The sequence below is a fragment of the Elephantulus edwardii genome, unplaced genomic scaffold, assembly GCF_000299155.1.
Source record: "Elephantulus edwardii isolate Elephantulus edwardi_28Jun2011 unplaced genomic scaffold, EleEdw1.0 scaffold00049, whole genome shotgun sequence".
Classification (NCBI taxonomy): domain Eukaryota; kingdom Metazoa; phylum Chordata; class Mammalia; order Macroscelidea; family Macroscelididae; genus Elephantulus; species Elephantulus edwardii.
The window spans coordinates 5,401,799-5,413,841 of NW_006399799.1; the positions used below are offsets into that span (position 1 = coordinate 5,401,799).

The window sequence follows — 12,043 nt, forward strand, 5'->3', positions numbered from 1 at the left end:
AGGTTTTTGTTTAGTTTTTGTCTGAAACTTCCATAAGCATTGTTGGTGATGCTATGTTAAACATTTATTGAATTTATACAGTATACTGGTCATTGCATTAGGATGACAACATGAACTAAAAGACCATTTCTTCCAGGAACTTACAGTCTAGTGGAGGAGACAATAATGAGTTGTTTCCTACATACTTGTGTTAAGTGCTCCTGTGTATACAGGCATACCTCAAGAGTTATTACAGGTTCAGTTCCAGACTACCACAATAAGGTAAATATTGCCATAAAGCTAGTGAAAAGACTTTTTGTTTCCCCATATATCCACTTCATAAACAACATGCCTCTGGAAACTCTATGAACTTTGATAAATTATGATAGTTATAGAAAGGCTTCAGGTCTTTTGTTTATAGGGTCTCTATGAGTCATGCTCAACTCGACAGCAATAAACAAAACAACCTATTTTATTAAGCAATTATAGAGGCACAGTCCATAGAGAGTTTTGCTACAAACCTAAAAGTCACTCTTCTCTGGTAGTCCAAATCCACTAACTGCTCCACAGGGAAGATATGAGCAGTCTCCTCTCCTGTGATATATAGCCTTGGAAACCCACAGGAGGGTCAGCTATGAGTCTGACCTGACTTGACAACGATGAGAGAGAGCATGAACAATTGGCACTATATATGGAATGTTGTTAGGTACTATCGAGTCAAATACGACTCTGAATCCTTTTCATCTTGTGCCCTCTTCTTATGATTATTCTCTGACATACTTGAGCCCATTGCTGCACTTTTTTATCAGTCCATATTGTTAAGGGTCTTCCTCTCTTTCTCTGACCATCCACTTTTCTAAGCATGATGCCCTTCTCCAAGGAATAACCTCTCCTAACAATATACTCATCTTTGCCTCTGGCTGCATCTTCTCCAAGACCTATCCTTTTAGTTTATTGGTAGACCATGGGATATTCAGTACTCTTCTCCAACATCACAGCTCAAAAATGTGAAACAAAACTCAAAACCATAAAAAATGGCCAGACTTACTAGTCTGATAGAGACTGATGGAACCCCTAATATACCCCTTAGACACCTACGAACCTGGAATAAAATTTTCCCCCGTGGCTCGACTTCAGCCAGACAGTACATCTATATGTAAAGTGTCCAGTAACACCAGGAAAGTAGGTACTCATTAGAAAACACAATCACACAACAGCAGAATGGTAACATTTACCCAGGAGTAAAGTTCAGAAGGCAAAAAGGGGTAGGCTAGAAGGATTAATAGGCGTCAGAATCACAGGGGAGAAGTGAGAAAAGTGTAGCTGCATTAAAGTCATGAAACAAAATGTACATGAATGGCTTAATGGAAAACCAATCTGCTTTGTATACTTTGCTTCAAATTGCAATGAAAAGGAAAAATAGAAAAGAAAATAATATGGAGCCACTTCTATTCTGACACACATAGACTCACCATGAGTTGGAATTCACTCAGTGGTAACTGTTTATTTATTTTGAAAATTTAAGGGGGAAATAAACAGTGGATTTAATATGTGAAAATATTTTTAATACTTTTTTAATATTAAAAAATTTAAAGTAAAAATTGGTATAATATGATCTGTCACCAAAGGAAGCGATTTCATTAAAATGTTTCTCTGATATAGGCCTGAGCAGCTTCTTGCTTCAAAGTTCTCTCTTCTAAGAGAATTGTCTTTGTTCTCAGTGAAATATCATTGCAGTAAGAGAACATATTATAATCACAGCCCACTTCATTCAACACTTATTCATAGCAGAAAAGATGTTTGTTTTTTAGACCAAGGTCCGCTTGATATTATCATCAAAAGGGAGTATAATTTTCTTTAGATAGGTGGCTCCTGCACTGTCACATAAAACCTTTTCTGCTAGATATCAATAGCTATTGGTTAATTTTTTATTAATGATTTTTAATGCATATATATTACAGCATATTTAATTTTCCCCCATTCATTGTTGCACATTTTCCTCCCTGCATACCCCTCACCCCCATTTCTTCCCTGCTACTCCTCACCCCCAGTTCCTTTTTCTCTTTGAAAAGAAAAAAAATTTTTTCATTATTATACACCCTGTCCCCTAAGTCCACAGTCCACTATACTATGCATTTCTTTTTCTGGAATCTTGTCATGAAAATAATACCTAGTCCTATATTCCTTTTAAACAGTCCTCTTCCTCGTTTGTTTCAATGCAGTATACATTATTTAGCCCCTCTTTTTAGATTCCCCCCAACCCCGATGTCAGTCCCATTTTACAATAGTGGCACTATGCAGTATTCATCCTTTTGTGACTGAGATACTTCGCTCAGCATAATGTCCTCCAGAGTCACTTATTTTGTATAATATTTCATGAGTTCTTTGTTTTTCAATACTGCATAGTATTCCATTGTGTGAATATATCACAGCTTCTCTATCCATTCATTTGTTGATGGACACTTGGGTTGTTTCCAACTCTTTGCTATTGTGAACAAAGCAGCAGTAAACATGGGTGTGTATATATCTGCTTGGGTGGCAGTTATGGTTTCTATAGAGTATATTCCCAGTAGCGGAATTGCTGGGTCAAATGGTATTTCTATTTCTAACTTTTTGTGAAAATACTATACTGCCTTCCATAGTGGTTGCAGCAAGATGTTAATTTTTTTAAAAATTCTGGGGAAATTAAATTGGTTAAATGATGAGTTAAATGATGGAGATTTTTGCAATATACATAGTAAAGGTTTAAGAAGGAAACAAATATGCAAGAGTTCTTTAGTTTATGAAATCCTTTTTTTGTGGAATATATTGTAAACCATCAATGAAACTGTTTGGAAAGAGTGTTTGTCTAGATAAATATGGCTCTTAGTGTTAGCACTGTTGATGTCTTGGATTAGATCTTTAGTCTGGAAGATTGACTTGTTCATTGTCAGACGTTTAGCTGTGTCATTGGACTTTACCCACTAGACCAGAAGCACTTTCCATGTCTGACAACCAAAAATCTCTCTAAAAATTTGTCAGATGTTTCTTGGAAAGAAAGGAATCTCCCCTGGTTGAGAACCATTGGTTTAGACCATAAATTCTCTGAGAGTAGGAGTTGCTGATTTGAGTCTGCAGTGCAGATTTGGTATTTTAAAAATAAGTAAATGTTGAATAAAAGAACCAGGATAATCATAAATTGGTCAGTTTCTAGTGATCTGATTATAAAAATGTTAAGCTAGTACTACTGGTATTGTTTCACTCTCCAAAATTAGCAAATAAAAAGTACGTTGTTGTTGTTGTTATGTGCCATGAAGTTGACTACGACTTATAGTGACCCAGTGAACAAAGATGCTGAACTTTGCCCTATCCTGAGCCAAACTCACTGTCTCAGACAGACCTTACCCTATTGCTACAGTTACTGTGTCAATCCATCTAATCCAGAGTGTCCTGTCCTGCGCTGATCTTTTACCCATCTAAGCATAATGTCCTTCCCCAAGGCTTGGTCCATCCTAGCCACATGCCCAAAGTTTGTAAGATAAAGATTCAAAATCCTTGCCTCCCAGGAACAAACTGGTTTCACTCTCTCCATGACAGACATTTATTTATGTTCTCTTGGCAGTCCTTGATATGTTTAAAACTGAAAGGCGTGTCTATTCTTCTTCTGTCATCCTTAGTCATTGTCCAACTCTCAGATGCATAGCAAGCAATTGAGAAAACCATGGCCTGGATCAGGCACCTTAGTCTCTCTCTAACTGACGCTGTTGTTCTTTAGCATTCTGGAGAGATCCTTGACAGCAAATTTTCCTAGTGCAATTTGTCTTTTGATTCCTGACTTCTGCTGCCAAGAATGGTGATTGTGGATCCAAGCAAGATGAAATAATTAAAAATCTCAGTCCTTTCTCCATCATGATAATGTCTGTTTGCCTGATGGTGAGGATCTTTGCTTTTTAGATGTTGATATGCAATCCATATTGAAGATAAACATAGCTTGTGTTTAATCTCTTTTGTATGTACAGTCCATGGCTGTTATGTGCCGTCAGTTTTCCTTTGGCTCATAGTGATTCTATGAGCACTGAAGCCTGCTCGTCGTGAGCCAGTTTTGCTAACTTCATCACACCCACTCCAGCTGCCGCAGTTACTGTGTCAATCCATCTCATCTGGAATCTTCCTCTCCTGTGCTGTCCCTCCACCCTTCCAAGCATGATGTCCTTTTCCAAGGACTGGTCCCTTCTGGCCACATGCCAAAAGTATGTGAGACAGAGTTTCAAAATCCTAACCTCTGAGGAGAAATCTGATTTCTCCAAGACAGACCTGTTTGTTTTCTTGGTGGTCCAAAACTCTTCTCCAGCACCGCAACTCAAAGCCACCAATATTACCATGATATCCCTTGTTTTTTGTCCTCTTCCTAATTTGGCTTGAATTTCCGGCAGTTCCCTGTAGATTTCAGAATATTAATAGCCTGTGATAATAGAGGTTGATTTACGTAAGAGTAATAGATAATTTCTAGCCATAACATGGTGATGAGCCCAGAGTTTAAAGATGATTTTATTTTTAAATGCATGTAATTTTACAAGCTCCACTTTAGAGATGTTAATGTTCACATGGTCAGGAGACACTGGTCCTTAGAGAAGGACATCATGCTTGGAAGAGTGGACGGACAGTGCAGTAAAGGAAGACCCCGGATGAGATGGATTGATACAGTGACTAGGGCAATGGGAGTTGGTGTGTCAGAATTAGTGAGACTGGCTCAGGACAGGGCAGGGTTCAGAGCGGCTGTACATAGGGTCACTATACATTGCAGGCGACTCAACGGCACTTAACAGCAGTAACATCCTATGACAAGTTTGGAAGCAGGAGTGGCATCCACTTCCTAAACAACATGCCTCCAGAAACTCTATGAACTTTGATAAATGTCGATAGTTGTAGAGGGTCTTCAGGCCTTTTGTTCATAGGGTCGCTATGGGTCGTGCTTGACTTGAAGGGAATCAACAACAGTGTGCGTAAAAAGTTTTGTACAGTAGTCAGTATCGAAGAGGAAGTCAGCAAACATTTTGATATCTCCAAACTCAGAATAATAGCAAAATGGCAAAAACATTTAGGAATTTAAATATAGGTCAAGAAGTACCCCAAACTATATCAGAATATGTTAGATGAATAAGATCTCAGTAGCTTTGGTTATCATCATCATCATTAAAGGATATCATCCTTCATGACCAAATAAATAACATATCAAATGTCTTTAAATTTCTTTAGGACCTCCAACCAGCCTGTTTCAGCCCCCTCGTCGTCCTGGCCTTGGGACTGTTGGAAAACCAATTCGATTGTTAGCCAATCATTTTCAAGTTCAGATTCCTAAAATAGATGTGTATCACTATGATGTAGATATTAAACCAGAAAAACGGCCTCGTAGAGTCAACAGGTAAGGATTAGAGAAAGTATGATTCTACACATTGAAGTTAATATAGTATTTTTATTATGTCCCATCCACATTGTTACCTATGTTCTTTTAACATGTGCTCTCTGGTTTTCTCCACGATGATTTGGTTCTTGATGGCAGGTTAGTGGTTTCATACCTGGTTATCTTCCACAGATCCTAGCAGCGTCCTAGATACATCATTGATCAGTCAGTAAACAGTGAATGAAAGAAAAGAAAAATCACTCCTATATTGGCTAGGGGCAACAGAAATTTAGAAAATAAGTAGAGATATTGATGTTCATGCAAAAGAAAACAATCTGGAAATTCAGATTTTATAGTTAAGTGGTGTGATTTCACATGAAAAAAATAGAAATGTGAAGCCAAAAAATCATCTTGTAGCATTGTTTAAAAAGTGGGCTCTGAGAAAAATTCTATTTGTTTCTAGCCTCGTTCAGTAGGGATCCATATGGGAGTTAGAAATATGAGAGGACTATGCCATGTGTGGACACATGAATCTATAGCAAGTATACTTACAGCGTGCCAAGAGGACCCATTTTTCTTATGATTCCATGAAGTGTTATTCAAGCAGTGTGTGATGAAAATGTTCTTTTTTTGTCAAGTAAAATATTTTGCACTCGCTTATGTTTTTATTCTTATTGCAAACCAATAATTTGACTTTCTGACATAGTTCATTCTCATATGAGGTCATAATAATTTGCCTATTACATGACTGAGAGAGTAGTCATAGTGAAAGGAGTAGCAATGGCTAACATTGATTCATTCAGCAAATATTTTACCTGGCGCTTACTATGTGCCAAGTATTGTTCTAGGTTCTGGAAATATAATGTGAACATGTGGGCAAAAGTTCCTACCCTTGAAAAGTTTGTAGCTAGTGGAAGAAGACTTAAAGTAATGATAATGAATGCTATGGTGAAAAATAAAAGCAGAGAGGGAGGAAATGGGGTGAGGCAGAGCATTGATAATATTTGGATTTATGTTCATATAAGATTTATTTTCATATCATTATGGAAGGTCTCACTGAAAAATGACATTTGAGAGGAAATGTGGAGGAGGTAAGGAATATAGAAATGAGGAGTATTCCAGCTTACATAGTATATATAGTTAAGGTTTAACAAATAGGTCTTTTGCTGGAGAGAAAGGGGAAAAGTGATAGCAAACAAGAGTAAAGAAACTCCATAGGGCCCTAATCTTACAGTCAATGTCATATACAACTGACCTAGATTTTTTTAACAGATTTTTCTGACTGCTAAGCAGGTAAGGATGAAAACAGGAAAAGCTATTAGAAGATACTTGTAATAATTCAAGGAGCCTTAGTGTCACAGTGGTTATAAAGAACTACTAACGCTGAAGTCAGCAGTTTGTTCCCACTGACCACTCCACCCACAAGTGTGAGGTGTTCAGAAATACCAGGAAAGTGCTTACTCCTTAGAATAACCAAGACCACAAGATCAAAATGGCAGTTCTGCTTTCCTTATTATTCACCGTTTCACAAAACTAACTGCTAGTGTCTCCATTATTGTTAAGGGAGGTGGTAGATACAATGGTACGACACTTCAAGATGCAAATATTTGGTGACCGGCAGCCTGGCTATGATGGCAAAAGAAATATGTACACAGCGCATCCACTGCCAATTGGACGGGATAGGGTGAGTGTTAACGAAGAAATATTTAATAGCTGTAAGTTATTTGGTAGTGATTACTTTTAAAATAGTTACATAAAATGCTTTCTAGTAAGAATTTATTTTTTAGAGTTATTTCTCTTCATGATGATTTGGTGTTTGTTTGTATGTACAGTCAAGTTGGAACCAAATCATAGCTGACAGTCCAGTGGATTTGCAGAGGCAGTATATCACATAGGAGGAGATGACCCATCTTTTCCCCATGGAGCAACTAATGGATGCAAAATGCCTGCCTTCGAGTTGGCAGCTCTGTTTCTTGGCATTAAGCTGTCAGAGCTCACAGTGATAAACTTGACTATTCTGTTCACATTCTCTTATCTCTTAGTTAATCAAAGATTGAAGGTGAGATGACCGTTAGCATTTAGGTTGCTATGCTTATGCTTATGCTTATGCTTATGAGATAGAAGAGTCTCAATAAAATGAATTGACACAGTAACTGTAACAATGGCTTGAGTATGTCAGAGATCACGTGGAAGGCACAGGACAGGGCAAGGTTCTGATCTGTTGTTCATTGGGTCACTGAGAGTCATAGTCAACTCAGCAGCACCTAACAACAGTGAACATGCCATCTTTACATTTATTCGGTGTTTCTCACATTGTTAAAAGGTAAAATCGGAACAATGATGTTTTTATGTTATAGAAACATTGATTTAGGAAAATAGGATGGGTTTAGACTCACAATACCACAATAACTTTGTTAGTTACATTTGTTTATTGTGGTAAATAACCACAACAAAATTTACCATTGCCACAATTTTTAAGAGTCTAATTACTCTTAAGTATCATAGTTGATACATAGACTATGGTATTCACATTTTTGTTAATTTATTTGCTGAATATTCACATTTTTGTGTCACTGTCATCATACTCTATTTCTGTCATCCCAAACAGAACATCTGTTCTTAAACGGTAACTCCCATTTTCTTCTTCCTCCAACCCAAAAGTTTAAAATAAGGTTAAAAGAACCTTTATTCTACTTTCAATGAATTTTCCTATTCTAGATAGTTCACATATGTGGAATCATGTAATACTTGTGTTTGTGTCTGACTTAATTCACTTAACCTAATATTTTCAAAATTCATCTGTGTTGTAGAATGTGTCAGTTCCTCATTCCTTTCATGACTAAATCATGTTCTATTTTATTATATATATCTCCTTGTGTTTATCTATTCTTCAATTGATAGACACTTGAATATTTCTTACCTTGTGGATCTTGTGAGTAATGCTACTATGAGTGAACATTGGTACTCAAATATCTATTTTAAATTTTTTTTTACTATATCCTAGGTGTGGAATTGCTAGGTCATAATGGTAATTCTATATTTAGCACTCTGTATATGTTGTTGTTGTTGTTAAGTGCTGGCTAGTCAAGCACGACTAATAGCAACCCTATGAACAAAAGGTCTGAACCCTTTTCTATAACTGTTACCGTTTCTCTATGTTCATAGTGTTTCCAGAGGCGTGTGGTTTAGGAAGTGAATGCCCCTCTTGCTTTCAAACCAGAATCAATCTGGGAGCTCCACTAAACACTATGCATGATGGGTAACCATTAGGGCATTTGACACACCAGTGGCACAGCGTTCAGCATCACAGTGACCCCAAGTTACTTCAGTACAGCAAATTGACAGACCGGTTTTGTACCACTTAGAACAATGTTCATCCCAAACATAGCACCACTTTAATTAGCTAAATCGATTCAATCCAATCAGCTCACACCCAGTTGTGAACAAAAAAACCAAAACAAAACAATCCACACCAGATCCTCACCAAGACAAGAGAAACGATCTTCCAGAATCCAGCTGCTTCACACATAAGCCTCCAAACTTTGTGTATAATAATGTTAAAATAGAGATACTTTTAAAATTAGAAAAGTAATACATGAATATATGTTCACCTAAACTTATACAGATAATTTAGAAATGTGTTTTCTTGCCTCCTCTACCTGCCTGCACCTTTTAGTTCCATTTTTCTCTTCAGCAGAAACGACTGATGAAAATTTGCTTTGTATCTTTTCAGATCTTTTTATGTACATTTGCTTTGTGTATTCTTTGTCTCTTTACATCTGTTCTATGATTGATTTTTTAAAAATTTTTTTATTTTATTATTTTTCTGTGCATGTACCGTCAAATCAGATCTGACTGGTACAGGAGGAGATTGTCCCTCCTTTTTCTGGCAGAGCATCTGGTGGATTTGAACCGTGCGCCTCTGGGATTGTAGTTGCAGCTCCTTACCACTAGGCCACCAGAGCTCCCCTATGATTGATTTTTTAAAAACATTTAACATTAGGTCTGGGAGATCTTTCCATTCTGTCCATTTAGATCTACCTTGTTTTTTTAATATTAAAATTTCATATTGATATAGTCCTCTGTTGATAGATGGGGAGCTCTGGGCCTAGTGGTAAGAAGCTCTGCTGCAATACCAAAGGCCTGTTGTTGGAACCCACCAGCTGCTCTGCAGGAGAAGGACAGATAGTCTCCTCCCATGTGATTATCTGCCTCTGAAAACCCTCTGGAGGGTGAGCTATGGGTCGGTTCTGATTTGATGGTTGTTGTTGTTATGTGCCGTCGAGTCACTTGCAACTCATAGTGACCCTAGGTAAAACAGCCCTAAACCCTGCTCTATCCTGTGCCAATTGCACTGCCTCTGACACACCCATCCCGATTACCCTAGTCACTGAATCAATCCACCTCATAGAGGGTCTTCCCCTCTTGTGCCATCCCTCCACCCTCCCAAGCATGATGTCCCTCTCTAAGGACCTGTCCCTCCTTACAGCATGTCCAAAGTATGTCAGACGAAGCCCCAGAATCCTTGCCTCCAAGGAGCAGCCTGGTTTAACCTTCTCCAGGATGAATCTGTTTGTTTCCTAGCAGTCCATGGTACATTCAATACTCTTCTCCAGCACCACAGCTCAAAGGCATCAATCTATCCTCCCTAGTCATTGTCCAACTCTCTGATGCATAACAAGTGATTGCAAAAACCATAGCCTGTATCAGACACACCTTAGTCTCCAGAGTGACATCATTACTCTTCAGTACCCTGGAGAAGTCCCTAACAGCAGACTCTCCCATCGCAATACGTTTTTTGATTTCCTGGCTACTAGTGCTACTGTGGAGCCAAGCAGACTAAAGTTGTTAACAGTCTCAATCTCTTCACCATCCATCCTGATGCTGCCAATTGGTCCAGTGGTGAGAATCTTTGTCTTCTTGACATTGAGCCTCAATCCATACTGAAGGCTGCAGTCCTTGACCCTCTGTAACAAGCATTTCAGGTCCTCCTCAGTTTCAGCAAGCAGGCTTGTGTCATCTGCATAACGCAGATTGTTAATAGATCTTCCACCATTCCTGACGCCACACTTCTCATAGAGCCCAGCCTCTCAGATAATCTGTTCTGCATACAGGTTGAAAAGGTATGGAGATAGGACGTGTCCCTGGCCTACGCCCTTCCCAATTTTGAACCATGCAGTGTTCCCTTGCTCTGTTCTGACGACTGCCTCCTGGTCCAAGTATAAGTTTCGCATTAGAATGATCAAGTGTTCTGGGATTCCCATTCTTCTCAGAGTCAGCCACAGTTTGTTATGATCCACACAGTCAAACGCCTTTGCATAGTCAATGAAATACAGATAGACATTCTTCTGGTATTCCCTGCTTTCAGCTAAGATCCATCTAACATCAACTACAATATCCCTAGTACCATTACTCCTTCTAAACCCAGCCTAGATTGTTTCTAATGTTTTACAGTGACAGAAAATTTTTAACCATGCATTTTTTAGGCATATACCATGTTGAATATTCCTGGTTTTTTTCCCACCACAGCATTTGTAAGTGTGTGTGTGTGTGTGTCTGTTTTCCCCTCAGGTTGATATGGAGGTGACCCTTCCAGGTGAAGGTAAAGACCAAACCTTTAAAGTGTCTGTTCAGTGGGTATCAGTTGTGAGCCTTCAGTTGCTTTTAGAGGCTCTGGCAGGACATTTGAATGAAGTCCCAGATGACTCAGTACAAGCACTTGATGTTATCACAAGACACCTCCCCTCTATGAGGTTAGTGCCTTGATAGAATTCTCTTCCATAATTATCAAACATTTTGGGGAGGTTACATTGAGCTGTTAAAAAGTTTCTGTATACACTGTATTTTAAGCTTGGTTGTAGTTCATGACATTGAGAATAAAATAAAACACTTTGCAAAGTTTTATTGTGAAATAGGCAAACTTTTATATCTTCAGGTACACTCCTGTGGGCCGCTCCTTTTTCTCACCTCCTGAAGGTTACTACCACCCTCTGGGAGGGGGCAGGGAGGTTTGGTTTGGCTTTCATCAGTCTGTGAGACCTGCGATGTGGAATATGATGCTCAATATTGATGGTATGATGGAATCCCTCCCAGTACTCTTTTGACTTGTTTGGGGGGGGGGTCCTTTTCTTTTTCCTGAAGCTAAGTATCTTTATTCTTTGTTTATTAGTATCTGCAACTGCTTTCTATCGGGCTCAGCCTATCATTGAGTTCATGTGTGAGGTTTTAGACATTCAGAACATCAATGAACAGACCAAACCACTAACAGACTCCCAGCGTGTCAAGTTTACCAAAGAAATAAGAGGTAAATGTTCCATTAATGCACATATATACTAAGAAGATTTAGATGTTTAATAAATATTTCTTGACTTACTTAATAAAATTAAGTAGAATATGTACTTTAAATCATTTTTATCCTAGTTTCTTCTGTTTGGGTGATGCTTTTTCCAAAAGAAGATGAGATTTTTCTGTATTTTTTAAAATATTTTTTTATTGGGAAAAACATATTGGGGGTACAAGGAGGTGAGGGTTGGGGGCAGAAGGGTGAGGATGGGCCAGTATGCAGTTGCAGAGCTGCACAGTTTGGTCGGTGGGGGGAGCAGGTGAAGGAAATGATGAGGGTCCAGTGGGGACCAGATGCTACAGAGGAATGACAAGCATTTTCCAATAGTAATTAAACCAACT

General features: G+C 38.4%; 1 protein-coding gene across 1 annotated transcript in view; it reads left to right on the forward strand.

Moving 5' to 3' along the window:
* Positions 1-5,222: 5,222 nt before the first annotated feature.
* Positions 5,223-12,043, forward strand: part of AGO4 (argonaute RISC catalytic component 4) — a 31,228-nt gene continuing 24,407 nt past the window's right edge. Inside the window, exons 1-5 of the mRNA XM_006886439.1 lie at positions 5,223-5,380; positions 6,923-7,043; positions 10,931-11,112; positions 11,295-11,431; positions 11,529-11,663. Coding sequence (XP_006886501.1) covers positions 6,939-7,043; positions 10,931-11,112; positions 11,295-11,431; positions 11,529-11,663 — 559 coding nt within the window. The 5' untranslated portion in view covers positions 5,223-5,380; positions 6,923-6,938. The remainder of the gene's footprint in view (positions 5,381-6,922; positions 7,044-10,930; positions 11,113-11,294; positions 11,432-11,528; positions 11,664-12,043) is intronic.